Source organism: Puma concolor, chromosome D1 (genome assembly GCF_028749965.1).
Source record: "Puma concolor isolate L17-30 chromosome D1, mPumCon1.1.hap2, whole genome shotgun sequence".
Classification (NCBI taxonomy): Eukaryota; Metazoa; Chordata; class Mammalia; order Carnivora; family Felidae; genus Puma; species Puma concolor.
In genome coordinates, this window is record NC_141676.1 from 56,829,728 (window position 1) to 56,852,989 (window position 23,262).

General features: G+C 43.9%; 1 protein-coding gene and 1 pseudogene across 2 annotated transcripts in view; one reads left to right on the forward strand and one right to left on the reverse strand.

Annotated features, from left to right (window-relative positions):
- Positions 1 to 23,262, reverse strand: part of CLPB (ClpB family mitochondrial disaggregase) — a 143,099-nt gene that overhangs the window by 95,249 nt on the left and 24,588 nt on the right. For both annotated transcript variants that reach the window (XM_086678222.1, XM_086678223.1), the window contains exon 3: positions 17,934 to 18,020. In XM_086678222.1, coding sequence (XP_086534348.1) covers positions 17,934 to 18,020 — 87 coding nt within the window. The remainder of the gene's footprint in view (positions 1 to 17,933; positions 18,021 to 23,262) is intronic.
- On the forward strand, positions 7,018 to 7,350 carry LOC112865207 (large ribosomal subunit protein eL33 pseudogene; annotated as a pseudogene).

The window sequence follows — 23,262 nt, forward strand, 5'->3', positions numbered from 1 at the left end:
ATTATTACTATGTACCTGACTCTGTGGTTGGGCTGTGGGGAAGTCAAGAGAAATGGGAATTAAGACACTTAAATTAGGAAGACAGAATGATATTTTATAAAAAGCACAGAGAGACCTGGGTTTAAATTAAAGCTCTGTCATTTACTGCCTGTGACCCTGGACAAGTTACTTCACCTCTGAGACTCCATTTCCTTACCAGAATAATGGAGATAATGACACCTCCTTTTCAGGTTATGAGAAAGTATGTGAAACTTTGTGGCACATGGCACATAGAAGGAGCTCCACAAATACGAGCTCTCTTCCCTTTCTCCATATAATCTTAGTGATAACAACATGAATCTGGGCCACAGTGGGCACGTATACCTGACCACCCTTCCCCCAGGACTCATGCCGGCACAGCCCTGTGTTAAGAAGGCAGCTCTTCTATATTCTGCACAAGTCAGCTTGTTATAAAATCCAAGTGAGAAAGGTTTGTCGATCTAAACTCAAAGGGACGTAATTTGGTTAATCCTCAGATGCTGTATCCAATCACCATTCAATCACAACCCCTCCCATGGCAGGCTGTCCCTCCAGGCAGCTAGTGTCACTAACTGTGCTAACCTGGGCCTCTCCAGGTTCATGAGTATTGATTCCGTCTGTCCAATTTGTAGGCTGCAAGACGTGTCCAAGCAACCAAGTATGCCGCCCTTGGCCCTGGAGGGCAGACAGTGGTCTGGTAGGATGGAGAGAAGACAGTGACTAGGCTCGGCCCTCGGGCAGCTAACCCAATCAAAGGGAATGGGCAATTCACTTCACAAACTTGGAGGCCAAAGAGGGTAAGCAACCAAGCTAGTGACTCATTCTGAAACCTCAGAGAAAATTTCCCTCACTTTTAATAAAACTCAAAAGGCAGCAGCCCCACTATGGGGTATTGCTAGGACTAAAGGAACTATGGCTGCTTAGTGGCCAAGAATGGCACCAAACACCCTGCCAGATGGCTAGGAGGCTTTTTGTCCAAGGGCCATTTACGTACTTAGAAAGCATCTAATCCAGAGCTTCACAGGGATCAAACCCCTCTTGGAGAAGCCAGCCCAGATCAGGCCAGAGGGCTACATGACTATGCTTAGCTTTGGTAATCAAAGCTAGCTCTGATGACCAAAAGAAGTGTCCAGACCTGTGGGCTACAGCAGGACAAAAACAGGCTAGCCAGGTTAGAGAAAGCTACGGCAAAGCTGGTAAGAACAGACTTAGCAGTTGGCCATGCCCAGCAAGTATCAAAACGTTCAGAGTCAAACTAGAACCAAGGGCCAGAGACTACTAGGCAGCACTGATATGCGGTAGAGAGTCAAAAGCCAGGTCAGATGTTAAGGGCTAGGAGCTAAAGGAGAACAGTAGGCCACAAACCAAGTAAGCAGCCAGAAACTAAGGAATATCCAGGTACCAGAGGTCAAGGCAAGGCAAAAGAAGCAGAAACCAGGAGCAGCAGTAAGACTTTGGAAATGAAGTGATTTCTGTCTCTTTGATGCTTTTTGCTGAAGCAGAAACAAATCCCCAGGTTCAGAACTGTATCGGGGAGAAGGTGACTTACATGGGGAGAAGGTGAGTTGGCCCATCTGGCTGACAAGGGGAGTACAAGGTCAGGAGTAAAATGAGAATCTGATGGCACAAAGGGAAGCAGACACTGCTATTTGAGGTGATCCATCAAAGGACAATTGCAGCCTCCCCTCTGTTCTCGTGCCAGCATACTAGGTGCCATTTTGTACGTCTGGGTTTAGATGTTACTGCCTTAAATTTGGATAGCTGGTACCAAACAGACTTTGGTGTATGGGCTAGGCCTTCGTGGTCTTAACATCTGGATTAAAGGGGGCAGAGTAAGTCATTCCATGCACTTAACGTTTTTCTACAACAGGAAACATTTCTACTCAAAGGATCTATGTCAACTACTCTTCAAGTTCTCCATAGGCAAAGACTTAAGAATATCAGCAATTCTCCAAGCCAGCTCAGGATTTGGTCTCTGGTGGTCTGTGGAAAGATATGCCTACCAATGTGAGGATTAGTCTCAAAGGCTAGAGATAATTTCCAGACTCTCTTTCCCTAATTTCAAGATTCAGAGGATGTGTACAGCCCAAGAGGACAGGAGTCCGTCCTTTAATGACCTGACTCTAGCAGCAGTACTTCCTTCCTGTGTGCCCATCAGGATCTGTTCTGTTCTTATCTCCGCCCAGTACTCACCAAAAAGGCAGGGTCTTGTGAATACTGAAGGTGAAGGAAGTGAGGGTAAACTTTGATCCTAGGCTGAGAGCTATTTTTTTCTCTGCCTTGTTTCTACTGCCTGCTAGTACAAATATCTATTTTCTTAAGGGTACAGAATGGCTAAGTAGGAGGAAGGTAGTAGTCTAATCGTAAGAGCTAACATTTGTGTATACTTCCCACATGACACACACTGTTTTAAACACTTTATATATAATAACACATTCAATCTTTACAGCAACACAATGAGGCATGTTATGCATTAAGAAAACTGAGGCACTGCATGGTTAAGTAACGTGTCCAAAGTATCATTCAGCTGTAAGGAGTGGAGGTGGAATTCAAACCAGGGCAGTGTGGCTACAAAGTCCATGTCCTTATCCCTCTGCCATGTTGCCCCTCACGCTCCTATACTGACTCCCAAGAGCTAACAATCTGTGGGAACGCTGTGCCTCAAGTCAGGTTTTAGCAGCAAAGCTAGGATCAGAAAGTCCAACAGAAAGATGGGGCAAGGGTATGAACAGTGAATTCCCAGAGGAAGAAACAAACAAAAAAGATTATCATTAAGTATACGAAAAGATCCTCAAACTTATGTTATTAGAGACATGCAAATTAAAACAATGAAACTTCACTTTAAATCCAACATATTGGCAAAAGTTAGAAAGCTAAAAAATGCCAAGTGTTGGAGAGGACATGGGGTTCTGGGACTGTTCACATACTGTCAGGATAGACTGGTGCAGCCACTCTAGAAGCCAAGCTTGTAACACTTTGTCAAATTAAAGTACCCTACTCTATGACCCAGCACTTCTCTTGAATATATATATCCCAGAGCAATTCTTACACAGATCCATAAAAGGCGACATGGAAGATGTTCATCCCAGCATTTTGTGACTGTGGGGAGTTGCAGGCAATCAAGTATCCATCACTGGGGAATGAGTTAAGTTCAATGGGGTAGAGACACACTATCTGATATAGCAGTTAGAAGCAACAGACTAGATATACATTCAACAACACTAACATGATCTTTTAGAAGGGTTGATTCCCTATCCCCTTCTATTAATCATTAACTGAACTTAACCACTTGTTCCAAAAGTTTATTCCTTTAGGAAGTCTCTCAACTGCAGAACTTCTAATTCCTATGATGATCTGGTAGATCTTGGGGACTAATGGGTTAAGGACCCAGAGAAAACAATGAATTCTCTGAAGTACACCAAAGACCGTCAAATGTGCCACGACTTCTGCTGGGAGTGCCCCCCCTCTCCTTCAACTGGTTAGTGCTCATCACTTTCAGGGCTCTTCAGTGATAAGGTCACCAATTCACTGAGTCTTGTCTGACCTCCAGCCTGGATCCATGCCCTTCTTATTTGTCTACAGAATGCAACAGCCACACCCACAGGTAGGTGACCCTGATCATATTGTACCATGATTGCCTATTTACTCGTATTTACCCTTCCTGCTAGACCATGAGGCATGGAGACCATGTCTCCACCTTCCTTCCCAGCTCCTTGCCCAGTGCCTGGGTCAAAGTGGTCAGTAGATGCTTTCTGAATAAGTGCATGAATAAATGATGAATAAATAAAATTATTATTTTCTCCATAAGTTTATTTATTTTGAGAGAGAGAGAAAACAAGCTGAGGAGGGGCAGAGAGAAAGGGGGACAGAGGATCTGAAGCAGGCTCTGTGCTGACAGCAGAGAGCCTGATACAAGGCTGGAACTCACGAACTAGGAGATCATGACCTGAGCCAAAGTTGGATGCTTAACCTACTGAGCCACCCAGGCACTCCAATCATTATTTTATTTGATGGGAAATGGAGAATGGTAAATGGCAACTGTCTCAGCCCTGCCTAGCCATCTCCTATCTGAGGTTCCAAACTAGGCCACAGGTGGTTTAGACGTGGAAAACCTTCATCTTCCTCTCCTGAGCATGAGGCCTTTCCTGCCTTCCACCAGGCAGTTCCCAGACAAAGGTGAGGAAATGAATAGGAGAGTGGTCCCTAACTGGAAGCTCCTGGGACTCATGAAACTCCCTTTGGAACCACAGCCCCCAAGAGGCACATTTTAATTTGCTGATCAGATTATAATTAGATTAGAGGTGGGAGCTCATGTAGGAAGGTTGGCTCACACTGACCTTGATGAGCTCCTGCTTTCAGGACAGTGGGGTGTCACAATGCATGGAAGATAGTTACATCAATCGATGTTAAGGCTTTCTGCTCTCAGTGGCCGGAGGGGCTTGGGGTTGCCACATTGTTTAGGAAAAAGCAAGGAAACCTGTGGTGTGGGCCGAGGCCTATGCTGGGCAGGCACGTGTCAAAGACAGCTGGTGAGCAGCTGGAGTTGGTGAAGCAAGAAGGGCAGTGATCCCAGCTCCAGGTCGTCCCCACACAATGTTGAGCTTCAGGAGAAGCTCCTCCAACTCCTCCTCCCCTCTACCCGCCCCCCTACATCCAAAGCATAGGGTCACTGTGATGAGTGTCACGGGTCCCAAGGAGAAGACAAAGAGTTGACCTATTCTCAACCCAGTGCACACCTCGATGAAGGGAGGAAGCAAAGAGGTCAGAGTTCAGGAGGTTTGCTGGAAAGTCAAATGAGCTGTGGCTCATTCAGCCTACTGGCTGGTCTATGAGCTGGTCAGGAAAACAGGGTGGCCTGACCAAAGGCACCGGCATGTGTTAAATCTAAAGGTCCTTTGGCATGGGGGCATGAAATGGGAGTGGAGAGGGTGAGGAAAGCAGTTTTCTTTTTAAAGCAGGTTCCTTAGGCCAAAGCATAAGAGACTCTTAAAAACTGAGAACAAACTGAGGGTTCATGGGGGGTGGGAGGGAGGGGAGGATAGGTGATGGGTATTGAAGAGGGCATCTTTTGGGATGAGCACTGGGTGTTGTATGGAAACCAATTTGACAATAAATTTCATATATTAAAAAAATAAATTAATTAAAAAAAATGAAAAGTTAAAAAAATACTAATAATAAAGCAGGTTCCTTAGGAAACAAACTAAGGATCAGGTAGGAGGCAAAGTACCTGTATAGAAAATGTGCCCCAATTTTCTCAAAAGAGGATAATAATCTTTTGTTTACTTCCCTCAAAAGGTAAAAGTTAATAATCATAGTAATAGCAGCCATAGTGTGATAAGCACTTTACATTCACTATTTCAGCTCCATATAACCACTTGCAATGAGGTACTAGTCCCATTTCATAAGTGAATAAACTGAGGCTCAGCAAAATAATGTGAATTGCCAAAGTATACACATTAATTAAGCATAGGAACCAAGATTCAAATCTAGGTCTGTGTAAGGCCAAACCTAGTACACATTTCACTAAACTACACTGGTTCTCACTCATCCAACTATCCATCCATTAGTGTGTCTTACTATCCCATAATTACTGAGCCCCTACTGTGTACCAGGGACAGTGACATTTTCAGATGGTATAGTAAAGCAGGTCACAGCAGCCAGCTGGGTTAAAAGGGAGTGTCATTCAGATGGACAGGGTCAAAATCAGTGGTGACATCATTTGGGGCAAGGCTCAAGGAAGACATGGCACATTAAGGAGAGGGGCAAGGAATCAAGACCACCATCACAGGGTTTCTAACACAATCTCGATTTCACATCCTTAGCCTAGTTTCAAATGTAATTCCCTATCTTTCATGTCTTTCAATCTGTGCTCTATAATATATGGTTGTCAAACCTAGGGGCTAATGTGGTCAAGCTCTGATGGTAGGGATTTCACCACAGTATGGGCCTGATTAGGCTCTCTCTAGACAAATGACCTATAAGAGCACGCTGGGGCTGGTATTCTTCTTCAACTCTGGATGAAAATAACAACAAGAAAACAAAAAAATATTAATAACACAAGCAGGTATCTATGCACTAAATAGTCTTATGTGCATCTTATGTGGAGATTAAATCTTCACAATCACCATTGCTGAGGTAGGTGCTATTATTATTCGCATTTTGCCGATGCAAAAACAGAGCTAGTTAAGAGATACAGCTAGGTTTTAAACTCAGGCAGTCTCCTTCCAGAGCTCTTGTTCCTCACCACTGTCATACATAACTGGACTGTGTACTCCCCAAAGCAGGGACTGTGCTTGACCATCTGTTTCTCACACATAAGACCCAGTACAGACCAGTAAATATTTGTTGAATCAATTCACTTCTGGGGCCTTAACACTGCACTGCTGATACACACACTGAGTTTTTAGTCAGCTCCTGGGCTTTATTTGCTAGTATTGCTAAGTTGGGACTTCCTCACCCTGCATTTTATGGTTGGTTTTTGGTTTTTTAACTGTAGACTTAAACACTCATCCCTATTAATGTTTATCACCACAGATTTAACCATTGTTCTAACCCACTGAGTTCTTTTTTCATGTCCACAATTCTTTCACCTAACATATTAGCTCTCTCTCTAAGCTTCATTTAATCTGCCAATTGGGTTGGCATTTATCCATGGTCTCAATAGAATCACTGATGTAACTACTGAAAAGGACGAGGCCCTGTGGCTCACCACTTGAGTCTGCTCTCCAGTCTCCAATCATATATACACAACATATGAAATAGGTCATTCACCATTTATTAGTCTGTCTGAACTATTCTCCACATCATACTTTATTCATGCGAAATGTCATGAGAGACAAATACCTTGCTGAAACCCACACACACCTACTCTACTGCTTGTATACTCCTGACCCACTAGCCTGCAGCCTTATTTAAATAAGCAGCTCACCTCTTTCCACCATCTTGGACCCTTGGACCCTGTGGAGGCCTGCTGGGAACAGGACTCTTAAAACAACAAATATGTCTGTTAGGCTGTGGTCCAAGGCCATTTTTGTTGGCTATAAGTGAGGTCTTTGGAACCAGAGGGAGCACATAGCTCTTCTTAAAACTGAAGATGTTTATGCTCTAGATAAAACTGAATTCTATCTAGGCAAGAGATATGCGTATATGTACAAAGCAAAGAACAACACAGTGACTCCTGGTGGCAAACCGAACAAAACCAGAGCAATCTGGAGAAAAGTAACTTGTGCTTTTGGAACCAATGGCATGGTTCATGCCAAATTCTGAAGCAATCTTCCTGCTAAAGCCTCTGGCCACAGAATCCGTGTGATGTTGTACCCCTCAAGGATTTAAACTTAATGAAAAGTAAATAAAGGTATAGTTTGTTCTCTTAGATAGATAGGTAGACAGATAGGTAGATAGGTAGAAAGAAAGAAAGAAAGAAAGAAAGAAAGAAAGAAAGAAAGAAAGAAAGAAAGAAAGAAAAGAAAGAAAAGAAAAGAAAGAAAAGAAAGAAAAGAAAGAAAAGAAAGAAAAGAAAGAAAAGAAAGAAAGGGAAAGAAAGAGCCCATGGCAGAGAGTGGATCTGATGTCTTTAAAGAAAAGATGTGGGAGTGAACCATATCACAGTCCTTAGAAGTTGAACATCCTTCCCAATGTATCCTTCCCCATGACCAGGATGAGCACTGTATGCTCTCCTTGTTGGTCCCAACTGAAACTCTCCAGGAGATCACTGAACACAGAACTCCCGAACAAGATATAGTGTTGAAGAAGGGGGGTTATCCTGAGATTGTTATGTTAGGCAAATGAGCTGGCACTGCTTTCCAGGGACCACTGTCTTGGGTTGCCTGAGGTCAAGGCATGCATCTGCCAAACTAGAATCGGTGCATGCTGGAATTGGAATATCATTACTATGAAACAGGATTATCTTGAGCAATGATTCCAAATGGGATTAGAAATGACTCTGTTACTCAGACATAATCGGCCACAGCAGCAGCAGTGGGAGAAACATCAAACTCGGCACACTTTTCTGGGGACATGATGCTGGCATTCCGGGCACCTGGCCAGCATTCTCACCCACCCTTTCTTGCTGGGAAATACTGAGCACTGTCCAGCATCGGGCAGGTGACCACCTGGGACAAGAGCCAGTCCCATATCAAAGTGTCCTGCTCTGGGGTCTCATGTTCTAGGCCCAGCTTCTAGGATGAAAAGGAGTGGAAAAAGAATCTCCAAAGCCCTACTACTTCTGAGTCACCTAAAGGTATTGGTGAGAGACAAGTAATACCCTACATTCAAAGACAGGCTTACCTGTAGACCATTCACTAATTTCCTCCTGGAGTGACCAATAATCAACAACAAGAATAATAATTAAGGCACCACTACTACCACTAACCAAAGTAACAAACCCTTATCAAGTGCTTACAATATGGTAGGCATTGTTCTAACACTACATATATTTACATATTTAAACCTCAAAACAGCGTTTTGTGGTAGATCCACTTATTATCCCCATTTTATAGTAGATGTGAAGAAACAATCACAGATAAGTGAAAGAACATGCCGAGGTACATAACTAGTAAGAGAAAGAATGTGGTTGAACCCAGATAATCCAGCTCTAGAGCTACAGCTGTACCAATGCTAGGCTACCAAAGACTGAGAGGATCATGGCCTGTGTTGGATAAGGCCTTTCCTTCACATTCTCTGGTCTCTAGCCTCTGCTAGATCCTCCAACAAGATCTGGCACAGTCCTACTTTCTCACCTTTGTGAACCTATGCTCACCACAGTCGTTCTCTCAGAAATGCTGTCTTTCTAGCCCCCACCTCTATCAATCAAAATCCTGTCCAACTTTCAAGGCCCACCTCATATGAAAGGCTTCCCTTAATGATGTTGCCTCTACATGGTGTGATCTACACCTAGCACTATAGGTGATCTTCTCTGAGGCACTGACCACATTCTGCCTCATTCTACAGTTAAAGTGGGACTTGTTTATTCCTTTACTGCCAGATTTTTAAGATTTTTTTATTTTTAAGTAATCTCTCTACCCAACATGGGCCTTGAACTTACAACCCCAAGATCAAGAGTTGCATGCTCTACTGATTAAGTCAGTCAGGCACCCCCCAATTGTCAGCTTTTTGAGAAATGGAGAATGTTTTGTCTGCTTTTAGACTTCTCATAATCATCCAGCACATCATCAAGAAACCCTAATTGAGCTGACTTCACTCTAGTCTCAGCACCCCTTAGGCCAACCCATAGCCTTGCTCCCCACCATCTCCCTCCACAGGCAGCATACTCCAGTGGAAAAAATGAGAATCTGTGCTTCAAAGACACCTGGCTTCAAATCCTGGTTCCCTCTTTCACTTATTAGACAACCCTGGGTATCCCTGAGCTTCACTTTCCCCATCTGCAAAATAGGGATAATAATCCTTCCCTATTAGGATTGCAGTGAGGATTAGAGACAACCTGAGAAGTGCCTGACATAGGCTTGGCATACAGAAGGCACTCAATCACAACCATAGCCGTGATCACCACTACAGTCAGAAGATCAGCCAGCACAGCACAGGCAATAAGCAGCCAGGCCAAGAACAGGATGGGGACCCTGGGAAGAGGCTGCAGAACTCTGAGGCAGGATAGACCTCTACATGGTTGGGCCCCCGAAGGACCTGCACTGAAGCACAGGTGCAAGGGTGCTCTACCAGCACTGCCTCTGGCCAGCCAACAAGGAAGGAGAGCCACTCAGGGAAGCTGCCCCTGGTCCAGCTCCAGGAGCAGCATCACTCTAAGAACACCTGTGCAGTGGCTGACCCCATAAAGAAAGGCCTGCACAGCCAGGAATCTCAATTGAGCTACTGGTTTCTTAAAGACAGGTTTTAATGCCCACCCACCATCTCAGTAAGGTGGAGGGGAAACAAGCAAATGCTAAAAATAAATGACTGCTATGAGAGGAAATTAAATGGTCTTCAGCCAAGGATGGCGGCATTTTAAAATTAACAAAGCCCAGGTACCACATCCAGGAAGGCCTTGGCAAATGCGTGTTATCCACTCATTAGATCAGCTCCTCAGGGACCCCGGCCAAGCAGGGAAGGCAGTGCCGGGAAGCAGTCCTTCCGATGCTTATGAAATGCACTCCGGGAGAAAAAGCAGAGGAGGGAGGGAGACTCTTGTGGGGAATTTCAAACAGTTTTGCTGGAGCTCTGCCTCATAACCTCACCTTCTCTGAGGCAGGGGCTTTCAGAGTAACCATCAAGCCCAAGTGGACTTATCTGAATCTCCCCCCCACCATCCCACTCTTGGTTCCTGAGGCACAACAGCCATACTATCTAGGTGGTCTCACTGCCGGGCAGTCCAGGGACAAGGAGTCTGAGGATCATGTGGGATGGAAGACAAGCTCCCAGTCCTGTATCCTGTACTTTTTTCTTACTATGAAGAATCATAGAATACTTTGTGAATTTACATAAGCTCCCTGTGTATTGCTTGTAAATGAATTTGTCGTTGTTCATCAGGAATTACACTTTATGACGTCACAAATCATGTGAAGTCACAAACCTTTATTCTCTAGTAACAATTAGAGTATACACATGAAATACCATCAACAATAGGAAATCTAAACATTCCAGGTGACCAGGAACTATACGAATTCATTTTGACATGACAAACAAATCCTCAGTGTGCCACCAGTCACAATTAATAATGAAAATTAGACAGGGATGATGGCTTTTTAAAAAATTTTTTTAAATGTTTATTCACCTTTGAGAGAGAGAGAGAGAGAGAGAGAGAGAGAGAGAGAGAAAGAATCAGAGTGTGAGTGGGCGAGGGGCAGAGAGAGAGGGAGACACAGAATCCGAAGCAGGCTCCAGGCTCCGAGCTGTCAGCACAAAGCCCGATGCACAGCTTGAACCCACGAACTGTGAGACCATGACCTAAGCCAAAGTTGGACGCTCAACCAACCGAACCACTCAGGTGCCCTGGGATGATGACTTTTTTAAAAAGTTTTTTTTAAGTCAATTTACTGAAGTATCATTTACTCACAGTAAAATTCACCCTTTTAAGATGTACAATTTGATGAGTTTTGATTGTTCAATCCAGATTTAGAATATTTCCATCACCCAAAAGTTCCTTTGAGCCCTTCCTCCTACTCCTAAACCCTAGCAGCCACTAACCTGATTTCTGTCCCTACAGTACTGCTTTTTCCAGATCATCCTATAAATGGAATTATATCATAGCTAGTTTTTTGTGTCTGGCTTTAGCTTAGCATAAGGCTTTTAATATTTGTCCCTGTTGTTGCACGTGTAATTTTTTTTTTTTAACTGCAGAATAGTGGTCCGCTGTATGGATGTACCATAATTTGTCCATTCACCAGTTGATAGACATTTGGATGATTTCCAGTTTGGGGCAATTATGAATAAACTACTATCAATGTCTTTTTGAAGATTTTTGTTTTTGTTTTTAATCTTTTTAAATGTTTATTTAAACATATTTAAAACATATTTACAGAGGAGGGGCAGAGAGAGGGAGACAGAGGATCTGAAGCAGGCTCCACACTGACAGAGCAGAGCTCAATGCAGGGCTCAAACTCACTAAATGCAAGATCATGAACTGAGCCAAAGTCGGATGCTTACCTGACTGAGCCACCCAGACGCCCCCAAGATTCATGTTTCTATATCTCATGGACAAAGTTGGTATAAGAGTTGGTTTTGCTGGGCTAGATGGTAATATATGTTTTGCCTTTATGAGAGACTGCCAAAGTGGTTTATAGCATAATGCATTCCTATCAGCAATGATGGCAGTTGTTCTGCATCCTTGTCAGCACTTGGTACCGTCAGGTTTTCTAAACTTTAGCCATTCTAGCAGGTATACAGCGGTTTCTCCTTGTGATTTTAACTCACATTTCCCTAAATGACGAATGCTGAGTATCTTTTCATGTGCTTATTTGCCATCCATCTCTTCTTTGGCTAATGTCTGCTCAAATCTTTTGCCCATTTTTTAAAAATTGGGTTGTCTTGGGGCGCCTGGGTGGCGCAGTCGGTTAAGCGTCCGACTTCAGCCAGGTCACGATCTCGCGGTCCGTGAGTTCGAGCCCCGCGTCAGGCTCTGGGCTGATGGCTCGGAGCCTGGAGCCTGTTTCCGATTCTGTGTCTCCCTCTCTCTCTGCCCCTCGCCCGTTCATGCTCTGTCTCTCTCTGTCCCAAAAATAAATAAAAAACGTTGAAAAAAAAAATTAAAAAAAAAAATTGGGTTGTCTTTTTACTGTTGATTTGTAACACTTCTTTGTATCTTCTGGACACTATTCCTTTTATCAGACATGTGTTTTAAGTCATTAAAAACTATAAGGATCTAAATCATACCGTACTTCCATCACACCGCTATCCCTTGCACGTAAACACTGATGAAGTAAACAGGACAGACTTATTTTACAAATACTTTAGTGACACTGGACAGAGGGCCAAGCAGTAGTTGGTAACTGCTAAAACTCAGGAGACTATTTTTACCTCCACAATAAGCACCTAACCAACACTAGGCTTTAAGGAAAGCTACATCTGGAGAAATGACTGTTCTATAAACAGCTTTTGGCCCCCCAGGCTCTGCACCTCCTAAAGCCCTGTTCTGGTCCACCAGGCTCCTGGAATGGTCAACAGTCGTCACACTCCACTGCTGGCCATTGTCCACTGGGAAAGGTAGGAGGCTCCCAATCCATCCTTCAGTGAAAGAGCAAACAGTGGGGCCTGTGGCTGCTTGGACATCAAAGTTGAGCAAACAGGCCGGGCAGGCCCTGCCTCTCCGCCTACACATCCTGCAAACGCCATGTGAAGGAGCTTCCCTGAGGGGGTCATGACTTTCAGCTTGTCATAGCACACATCAAAGTTCGCACCACACACGAACTGGGTACATGGGTTCGAATCAAGTCGCCCAAGAGCGGATACTCAGCCATTGTATCCAGTTTTAATCCTGTGTTTTCCCAAGTAATTAAGCCTTCTTGCTTATGAACTTGTGACTAAGTAAAGCATCACTGAGAGGTTGTAACATCAAAGTGCCTTCCACCGTCTGTCCATGTTTGGTAAAATTGGATTTCTTTCCCTTCTTAAAGAAAAACTAATTGAATTTAGCTGAAGGCTGGGTATATTTGCAGGAGCTGGTGAAGGCTATGCTAAGTCACAGTGATCATCCTGGGACCCTGTGGCTTAGCCTTTAGTTGGGTTGGGTCAAAGTGCAACACAGAATGAGGCACCCAGACTCAGGCTAAACAAGTGCCTGTGGCATGAGGCTTATGAAGGTCTCATTGTGGAAAAGGGGTCAGCCCCAGCGACTGCTCCTCAAGTCGCTAGTACACCCAAGCTGTTACTAGGGCTGGCAAAAGGATCATCCTAGTAGAATGTTGGTAAATCTTTGGCAGAACGGCTACTGAAAACAAAGGCCATCACATTACTTGCATCCTTGATGTCAGCAGTCCGAGTAAGCTTCTTAAGGCAAAGGCTGTGATGCTTATTATCTGAATCCCCTCACAGCCTAGCACATCAGCACCAGACACAGTATAGTTTTAAAAAATGTTTGCTGGATACATAAAATGATAGTATAAAGGGGTGCCAGAACAAAGTTCCTCCTTCCTGATGAACCAAACTCTCTGTATCCCTTTTTTGCCTTGTTCGTCAGGAAACTTCAATCTAAATTAATACTTAATTCCACTAATTACCTGATTTGCAGTGAGTACAGCATCGTCCCATCTATATAAAATTACACACACACACACACACACACCAATCTCTAGACAGAGGGAATTTAGTTGACTGCTACTTTCTTCTCCATATTATTTTTACAAAAACAATAAACCTATTTTCAGAAAAGAAAATCTCTCGTTCAATCCCGATACAATTATCTTTCCTTTTACCAATATGATTTCTGATCCAGTTTTAACTCTCCCGTGTACATTTATATTTGTATTTTAATTTGAGTCACTGCAAACCCTTTTGGAAATAAAAGGTGAGAATTATAAATTAAGTTCCCATACATACTTCAAAAATTTTGTTCTACAGTACTGTATTTTCTATTCAAAATTAAATAAGATAGTACTATCTTTACTATTCAAAATTAAGTTAAAAGACAAATACATACATATGTTCACAAGATGCTAATCTCCTTAAGGATAGACACTATTGTGCTCTATCCCGAAGGATGTAAGGCATGAAGCAGGCACTCACTAACGGCAGTTGAGGTGAAATGATCAGATGGTCTTAGGACCTCTCTCCCTTGAGCTTGCAAGCTGCCAACATCTAAAGGAGGTGAAGGTTCTCTGCTCTCAGCTTTGAATCAAAACTTCCAATTCCTCTACCCTCCTTTCATCCAAATCCAATTGAAAGGTGGTGGTATTTCAGGCCTGATTCCAGAAGGGCTTGGTGATTGATGAAATGAGGATCAGTACACTTCTAATCAGGAGAAACTTACTGGCAGACTGTGCTGGCATAAACATGATCATCTCTCAAGACCACCCCCCATGGCACTTTACCAATGAGGCCTACTCACTCTGACCAAGGTACTCCTGGCATTCCTTTTTATCAGGTTCCATTTTTCCTTTCTCTCTCTCTCTTTTTTTTTTTTAAAGTTTTAATTTTAGAGAGAGGGCAAGTGGGGGAGAGGGGCAGAGGGAGAAAGAGAGAATCCCATGCAGGCTCCATACTCAGCATGGAGCCTGATGCAGGGCTAGATCCCAATACCCTGGGATCATGACCTGAACTGAAAACAAGAGTCAGACTCAACCGAGCCACATAGGTGCTCCTATTTTTCCTTTCCTTTTCTTTTCACATTTATTCATTTTTGAGAGAGAGAGAGAGAGACACACAGAGCACAAGCGGGGGAGGGGAGAGAGAGAGGGAGACACAGAATCCGAAGCAGTCTCCAGGCTCCGAGCTATCAGCACAGAGCCCAATGCGGGGCTCGAACCCACAAACCGTGAGATCATGATCTGAGCTGAAGTCAGACGCTCAACTGACTGAGCCACCCAGGCACCCCAATTTTTCCTTTTCTATAGCACTTCTTACCTTCTAATAAGGTATGTAGTTTACTTATGTATTATATTTATTATTTATTGTCTGTTTCTGCCTCTCTCTACGCAGGGACCACTAGTATAGAAATATGCTCGGTGGGAAAAAAAAAAAAAAAGAAATATGCTCTGTGAGGACAGGAATCTTTGTCAAGAACAGTGACTGGCAAACAGTAGGTGCCAAATATATATATATGTATATATATATATATACACACACACACACACATATATATGTATATATATATTACATATATATGTATATGTATTATATATATGTATATATATACACACATATATATGTAATATATATATGTATATATTGTGTATATATGTGTATATATATGTGTAATATATATGTATATAATATGTATATATGCATATATACATATATATGTATGTACATATATATGTATACAATGTGTATATATAATGTATATATGTATATAATGCGTATATATATAATGTATATAATGTATGTATATACATATATGTGTACATATGTATGTATGTATATAATGTGTATACATGTGTGTATATATGTGTAATATATATATGTAATGTACATATATAATGTATATATGTGTATATATATGTATATATATATATGATATGAATAAACTAACCTAAGTTTGCTATTTGCAATAAAAATCTGTCCCTGGGCCCTGGAAGGAAGAGGAGGGCACAAAATGGATGTTTAAAACACCAATAATTAGTCCTAGGAACCAAAACAAGTAAATACTAGCCAACACTCTCACTTCGCTCAACAAGCAACGCTGATTTGCTAATGGCCCTGGATAAAGACAGGACAATCAGTTAAGCCAACAACTCATTAGATTTAGAGAGAAATGTCCCCAAAGCACATCTACCAGCTATCTGCTCACTGATTGACAGTACTCTTAAGTATAGTGTTATTTCCTATTCTGTCTCAGTGCTGAAAATACTATGTAAAGAAGGGCACACACTCCCTTCTCTTTTCTCCACCACCTGCTATCTCTTGTGAATGGAGATACTTGCAAGCTGGGAAAGAAAACTGGTGGGTGGGGTGGAGGTGGTGGTGGGTGGAGTATCGCTGGTAGAATAAACACATGTGTTTATGTGCAGAGACATCTAATATGGGCAACAGAGAATAACAACTCACCATTTGTAACAGGTAGCACAAACACTATCTCACTGGGTTCTCACAAAAATATAGCAAGAATCTACCCTGCTCACAGTCAGTCCTCTCCTAACCTCTGCTTTCATAATTTCCTGTCCACATGGCTCTGACATCATTGATTACACTACACTCTGTCTCTCTACCTGCCATTCTTTTTCACATTGGACCTTGAGCTTCCAAGGTCTCTGGTTCTCCAATGCTGAGCACAGAGTCTGGCTCAGAGTAGACGTTTACCAAATGTTTGTAAAAATAAATGATTTCAGATGAAGAAATAGAGTGCCCACAGAATTCTTAAATTCAACGAAGGGTCAGAACCAGGACTGGATTCCAGGACTCTCAACTGCAAAGCCTATTTACATCAAGTTTTCTTTTTTCTTTTTTTACTTTTTTAATGTTTATCTTTGAGACAGAGAGACAAAGACAGAGTGCGAGTGGGGCAGGGACAGAGAGAGAGGGAGACAAAGAATCGGAAGCAGGCTCCAGGCTCTGACCTGTCAGCACAGAGCCTGACATGGGGCTCCAACTCACGTGCCATGACATCATGACCTGAGCCAAAGTCGGATGCTCAACTGACTGAGCCACCCAGGCGCCCCACACCAAGTTTTCTTTTAAGGGCTTGGAGCTTAAGTGGCAAATAAGGAAATGGAATTCTGAGAAACAAGTTCAGGACAGAGGAGCAGAGAGGAGAGACCTATCTCACGTATAGCTAAGTCTCTCAGCCAGTCTGAAGCACTGCCATTTTTATATTAGAAAACCCGTTTTGTTGGTTTCCACCACATTTATGATCCTTCCAAAGGAGGCCAGTACTGGCAGACAAAAGCCTTAATGATCTGCTTAAAGGAAAAATTAAAACTGGTAACTCAAACTATCAATTTCAGTGGCTGCTACTTAAGTGCCCAGTCTGCTTTTTTTGAAAGCATTTCTTTCTGCTCCTTTTTAATCAATTCTTTTGCATAACTACAGCTAGAGACTGGGATGGAGAGGCAGTATGCAGCACTAGCCCAGGATCTGGCAGCAATGAGGTAAAGTAAAACACACAAACTTTGTAGGCAGCCAGACCAGGCTCTAACTCGTCTGTGTGATCTCAGACAAATCACCTTATCTCTTTGGGCTTCAGTTTTCTCAGCTACAAAATGAGAAATCCATCCATCCACCACCTACCTACCTACCTACCTACCTACCTACCTACCTATCTTGTGTCAGTTGTGAGAACTGAAGTAACTCTCTACACACAGGGGACTATTTCAGTCTTTACAAAACAGCTATCCCTTGAGGAAATGGGGGAGCGGGCAGGAAAAGAACACGGCCTCCCATGGGAGGGAGAATGCCCCCGGCCTTCCCTAGTTTCCATCAGAACCTCCAAAGAAATAGCCCAGTGGGGGCCTTACTGTGACTACAGATTCCTCACATGGACAGATGGTGGAGTAAGAAAACATGGAGGTAACTCAAATGTGTACCTTCAACCACTTAACACACTTCCAAACATTTCGTGACTTCAATAATGCAAATGACATGCCTAATGTCACAAAAGCCAATGAAAGATGGAGCTAGGATCCAGAGTTATATTCTTCCCTCTCCACATCTTCTATACTTTCCACTGCACAAGGTGTAGACCGGACCTTCTCCTTAGTCCACCACCCTGCCTCTGGAGAAAACAGCAGGGAGACAAGCAAGGGTGGGAGAGGGTTCTGGAATGTGGTCTGCAGGGATCTGGCTAAGGGAGCCCTGTGTGGAAGGAGATCTCTCACCTGTCGTTTCGGCTGATGGCTGCCACCATGAGTGCTGTCCACCCAAGTCTGTGCCTTGCATTGACATCTGCACCTTCTGACAAGAGCCTAGAAAGAGAGAAATATTTTCAGTGTATGGCATATCATGGACGTAAGAGTGGAAGAAATGAGACAGACAGTCAACAAATAGGGAGGCTACATGAATCTGGAAACAGAGGCCTTTGAGAACTAAGTACCCACTCTAGCTCCTCTGGCCAGTCTCCCCCTTTCCCAGGTATCCCCTACCCCTCTCCTTCTTCCCTTACTCAGTCTGACCCCTGCTGTTATCCTTCCAGCCTTCTGAGGAAAGAATGTGCCTTCTCTATCTTAATACCCTGACACTCCCACTACCTTGGTCCAGAATGCTCTCTCCCTGATTCTTTGCCTATTCTAATCCTACTTCCATGGTATGGAATACAATCCTGGCTTAAGAGCTCCCCCAAGAAGGCTTCCTTAGCTCATCCAATGCACAGATTCTGTTTTCCATCCTTAGAATTTCCCCATGCTTAGCACTGAATGCCCAATGACACTGCTTATCTAGGTAATTCCCAGTGTGCAAAAGGATCACACTCAAGTTTCTCTGTATGGTGGTTATTTGGAAATTCAAAATCTCAAACCCAAGGAAACATGGAAAGAACGCTAGAAATGCTAGATTGGGGTGCCTGAGTAGCTCAGTAGGTTAAGCTTCCAACTTTGACTCAGGACATGACCTCGCAGCTCATGAGTTTGAGCCCTGCGGCAGCTCTGTGCTAGCTAACAGCTCAGAGTCTGGAGCCTCCTTCAGATTCTGTGTCTCCCTCTCTCTCTCTGCCCCTCCCCCAATTGTGCTCTGTCTCTCTGTCTCTCTCTCTCTCAAAAATAGATAAATATTACCAAAAAAAAAAGAAAGAAATGCTACATTAGGTTTCTAGGAGAGTCCACACAAGCCTGACTCTCTATGCCAGTGCCTAACACATAGTAAGAGCTCAATAGTTGCTGGATAAATTAACAAACACACTTTTATATATATCACTAAAATCCTGAATTCCGGGTCCTGGGAACAGGGGGCTCTACAATGTGGGGGTGGATAGAGAGAAGGGGAGTAAACAGAATCAACCTCTTACTGGACACCTACTATAAGCAGGAACTGCCTTCAGAACTTGACACACCTGCTCTCATTTGCTCTTCATAGACGCTTAAGGAACTGACGCTAACCTCCTCTTCTCATGGATGAGGTAACAGGCTCAGTGAGGTGAAATGACTTGCTGAAGGTCACAAAGCTAGCTAAGGAGTGATCAGAGACTGAAGTCCAGGCTGATAAAGGCTCTAGAGCTGGAACCCTTCTCGCCTCACCACCCTTCCTCCAAACTGAACCTGACGCCATGGCACATGGAAGACAAGATACTCAACTGATTTTAGCAATCACCATACGTGCCTGGTCCTGTGCTAGATTCTGGGATGGGGGTGAGAAGACACAGGTGTACCCTAGAGAGCAAATGACATAGTTGTGGAGGGGAGACTCAGGACAGCAGGAAATCAAAGCCTGCAGCATATAGTTTTCTACCAGAAGTGCTACAGGAGACCAGGAGAGAGGGGGACCAAAAGGCAAGAGCAATTCACCAACAAGGCAGGATCTGCTTATGAGGACTGGGTGGGAGGGTGTTTGGAGGACTCTTTAGAGGGGAGCAAATGAAAGGGCACCTGCAGAGAGTCTGGAGGCTTAGAATTGAGTCCTAGTGCCATTCTTGTGCCACAATCTGCAGTCACTGCTCCTCTGGACCAAGCCAAATAAAAGCTCTGTGCTGCTGAAGTAAGCAGGTGATGAAGGCTTGAGGAAAAGCCATATCAAGTATGTATTCACTTGGCCCGTGCTGACGCAGGGGAGAAGACAGGCCAGCAAGGACATAAGCATGCATCAGAGGAGCGCTGTGAATGGGGAGCACAGGCTAGAGGTGCACACCCAGGAGACCTAACCCAGTCTTAGTGACCTGGAAGCCCTTCCTGAGGATGTGATGCTAGAGAGTTAGCCCGACAAATGAGGTCGAAGGAGAGGAAGGAGTACATGAGGCAGAGGCTAAAGCCTCTCCCCCAGAAGAGAAGGCAGCATGACTGGGCACAAAATCTGAGGGAAGAGTGTTGAAGAGGAGATTGGGAAGTCACTCATCTCTGATCTCTAATTTGGAGGATTTCTTCCGGTGAAACTCCTGGGCCTCTTTACCACATACAGTTAAGCCTTTTTTATGCAGGAACAATTTTCTATGGCCAAGAATATTAAAGAGAGTAAGAACCCTGTGAGACAAAAATCTCTTTGCACAAAACCTCCTTCCTAACTTACAAAACCTTCCCTGGTTTAGCAGGTGCTGTGGAAAGTGCATGGGTATGAGAGTTTAGAGCCTGGGGTTCTGATTCTAACTGTGATTCTGATAGGATGGCTTCATTTCTCTGGTCCTCAGTACAGAAGGCCAGAAAATCAGGACCAGCTGAAGCAAATCAAAGAGGTTTCTGAAGGAAAAGCCTGAACTGTGCCTTGAAGAATGGAAACAGTTTAGAGACGAGGGAGGAAGTGTGCAGCAGTCAAGACAAAAGGACCAAGACACTATCAGGAAACAGGGAAGCAATGGGAAGGTATATTTGGAAATCATCAAGTAAATCCATCCAGGTGACAGTTCTTGGCAGAGAAACAGGCAGCTGCCAAGGTATGCAGGGCCTACAACAGAGCCTCTAAAGTCAAGACACAGGGCCAAGGCAGTGGGCGTAAATCTCTTTTGAGACATAGGCTTCTTTGAGAATATGACCAAAGCTGACGATTCTCTCCAGAAAAGTGCACAAGAGCACAGGTACTCAAAAAAAAGATTTTTTTTTTTCAATGTCCAGGAGTTCACAGGTCTTCATGAAATCAAAAACAGATCCTAGGTTACAAACCCAACTTGAAGAGTTGACAAATGCCTGGCATGCATGCTACTGTCCTGCCTCCTGCATCTAAGTCAGAAATCATGAATCTCTCCCAGAAGTTTTTTCTGTGGAGCCTCTGAACAAGCCTCAGAATCCTTTTCAACCCTCGTTCTAATCAGGCATCATCGATCAGCTAAAGCCGGCAACAGAGAAGAACCCTATTTGGCATTCCTTAAGACTCTTACCACAGGCAAAAGGGTTGTCACTGAAGGTTTCTGTGTAAAAGAAATTACAAAATTAACCTGATAGCTTAAGCAAGCTGGCTCTGAAAGGGGAGAGAGTAGAAGGTGGGGACAAGAAGACAGTTTGGGAGCTGTTGTAACATAGACAAGGGAGACAAGTCAGGGCAGGAAAATGAGAAAGCGGGGCATGGCCAGGAAAAACTGAGTGCAGCCAGAATCCCTCCTGTCTCCAGTGGGACAGTGAGCCATTTTCCCCTGCCTGGGCCCTGAGAATTCTGGAAGCAGCTCTGATCTGGAAGTAGGGCTGAAGAAACAGGACTGAGATGCCTCCTCCTCATGCCCCTTGAGGACCAAGTATGGTGTAATGAAAAGGATGAATAAAAGGACTTTGTAATAAATCAAACCTGGATTCACATTCTAGCCCAGCTAGATAACCCTAGGCCAATCAATTCTCTGAGTCTCAGTTTTCTCACCTATCAAATAGAGACACTAACCTCTAATTTGCTGGGATCCTAGCCCAGTACCTGGCACATAGCAGGTGTTCGATACAGGGTGGCTTCCACCTGCCACCTTGCCCTACTTCCACCTCTTTGATGGAACGAAGTGTTGTAGTCTGACGCTGGCAGCAGCAGGTTGGCCAATACCCAGGGATTCTAAGACAGGGTCACACAGGATGACTGGGTAATTCATTCAGCTTGGCTCTGGGCACTCCTCTCTTCATTTATTCAACAAACATGTGTACATACCTACTCTGTGCCCAGCTGCATGCTGGCTCCTGGGAAGGAGACAAGACAGAGGTTCTTGCTTTCCAAAGCCTGAGCCAAGCAGTGTTTTCTCTTTATATATGTACACACACACACACACGTGTTGTATTTATTACTTTTTTTCACAAATAATACATTTTAAGATTAACTCACACCGCCAAGTATACAATAATTCCATTTTTTAAAATTGCTATATAATTCTCAATGGCACATTCACCAGATTTTTTCCTTCTCTGCTCTCCCAGAGATACCTCCTGAGGCAGTCTCCATCTCCCAGCCACCAAAAGTAATGCTCAAAGAACATCCTCTTACGGGGGGCCTGGGTGGCTCAGCTGGCTAAGCATCTGACTCTTGATTTCGCCTCAGGTCACGATCTCACGGTTTCTGAGTTCGAGCCCTGTGTCAAGCTGTGCGCTGACAGTGTGAAGCCTGCTTGGAATTCTCTATCTCCCTCTCTCTCTCTGGCCCTCTCCGGCTCTCTATCAAAAATAAATAAACATTAAACAAAACAAACAAACAAACAAACAAAAAGAACAAGAACATGTGCCCTTTTGGACCAGTATGAGTATTTCTGAGGCATGTACTTGCAGTGAGATCCCTGGGTTTTAGGGTGTTCCTGTGTCCTGCTCTCCCAGCCAACACTCGGCAGTTGCCAGCTTCCTACTGACTGCAAGCCCAATAGGTGTAAAGAGATCTCACATTATTGTTTTAGTTTGCATGTCTCTGATTAGCAACAATTTTCAGCTACTTGTTACACGGCCATCAGCATTTAGGGGTTATCTTTTTTCTGTACAATGCAGGGTTTTCTTCTAAGAGGAGGACTGCTGGAAAAGAGGGCTTCTCTAAACTTGCTATCCTGTCAATGAACAGAGCCAAAAGAGCAGAGAGCAGTCAGGCAGCCTAGGCTCTAGTTCCAGGGCTGGCGCCTCCTACTCTAACAAGCTACGGAAGGTATCTCATCCCAAGCTTTAGCCTCCTCATAGGCTCTTACAGGTTTCAGGAGGGGACACTGAAATCTGAAGGAAAAGGCTCCACCAACTTGAAGGCTCATTCCTAGGAGGCAAATCTTGGTGTTCTTCAGCGACACTCCAGCTTTTGAGCCCTGCACAGCATCCTGACTGAGCACCATTCTTTGCAGCCTTCTGGGGGCTCAGATGTAACGAAAAAAGCAATGACCCTGGAGTCCAAGGGATGGAGTTCAGATTCTCGCTCTCTCGCTTACTAGCTGTGGCACGGGGGATATTAATCTCTATTGTGCAAGGTGGCTGTTAAGGATTAAAAGAGATACCATGTGGTAGCACTCCATAAGGAGTGGTGGCACTTGGTGACTCAAGGCAGGACCAGTACCAACATTACAAACCATCACAAGTGAACCCAGCTACAAACAACTTTTCCTCCTTCAAAGCTGGCTGGGGCCCCTCCCCCACTTCCCCT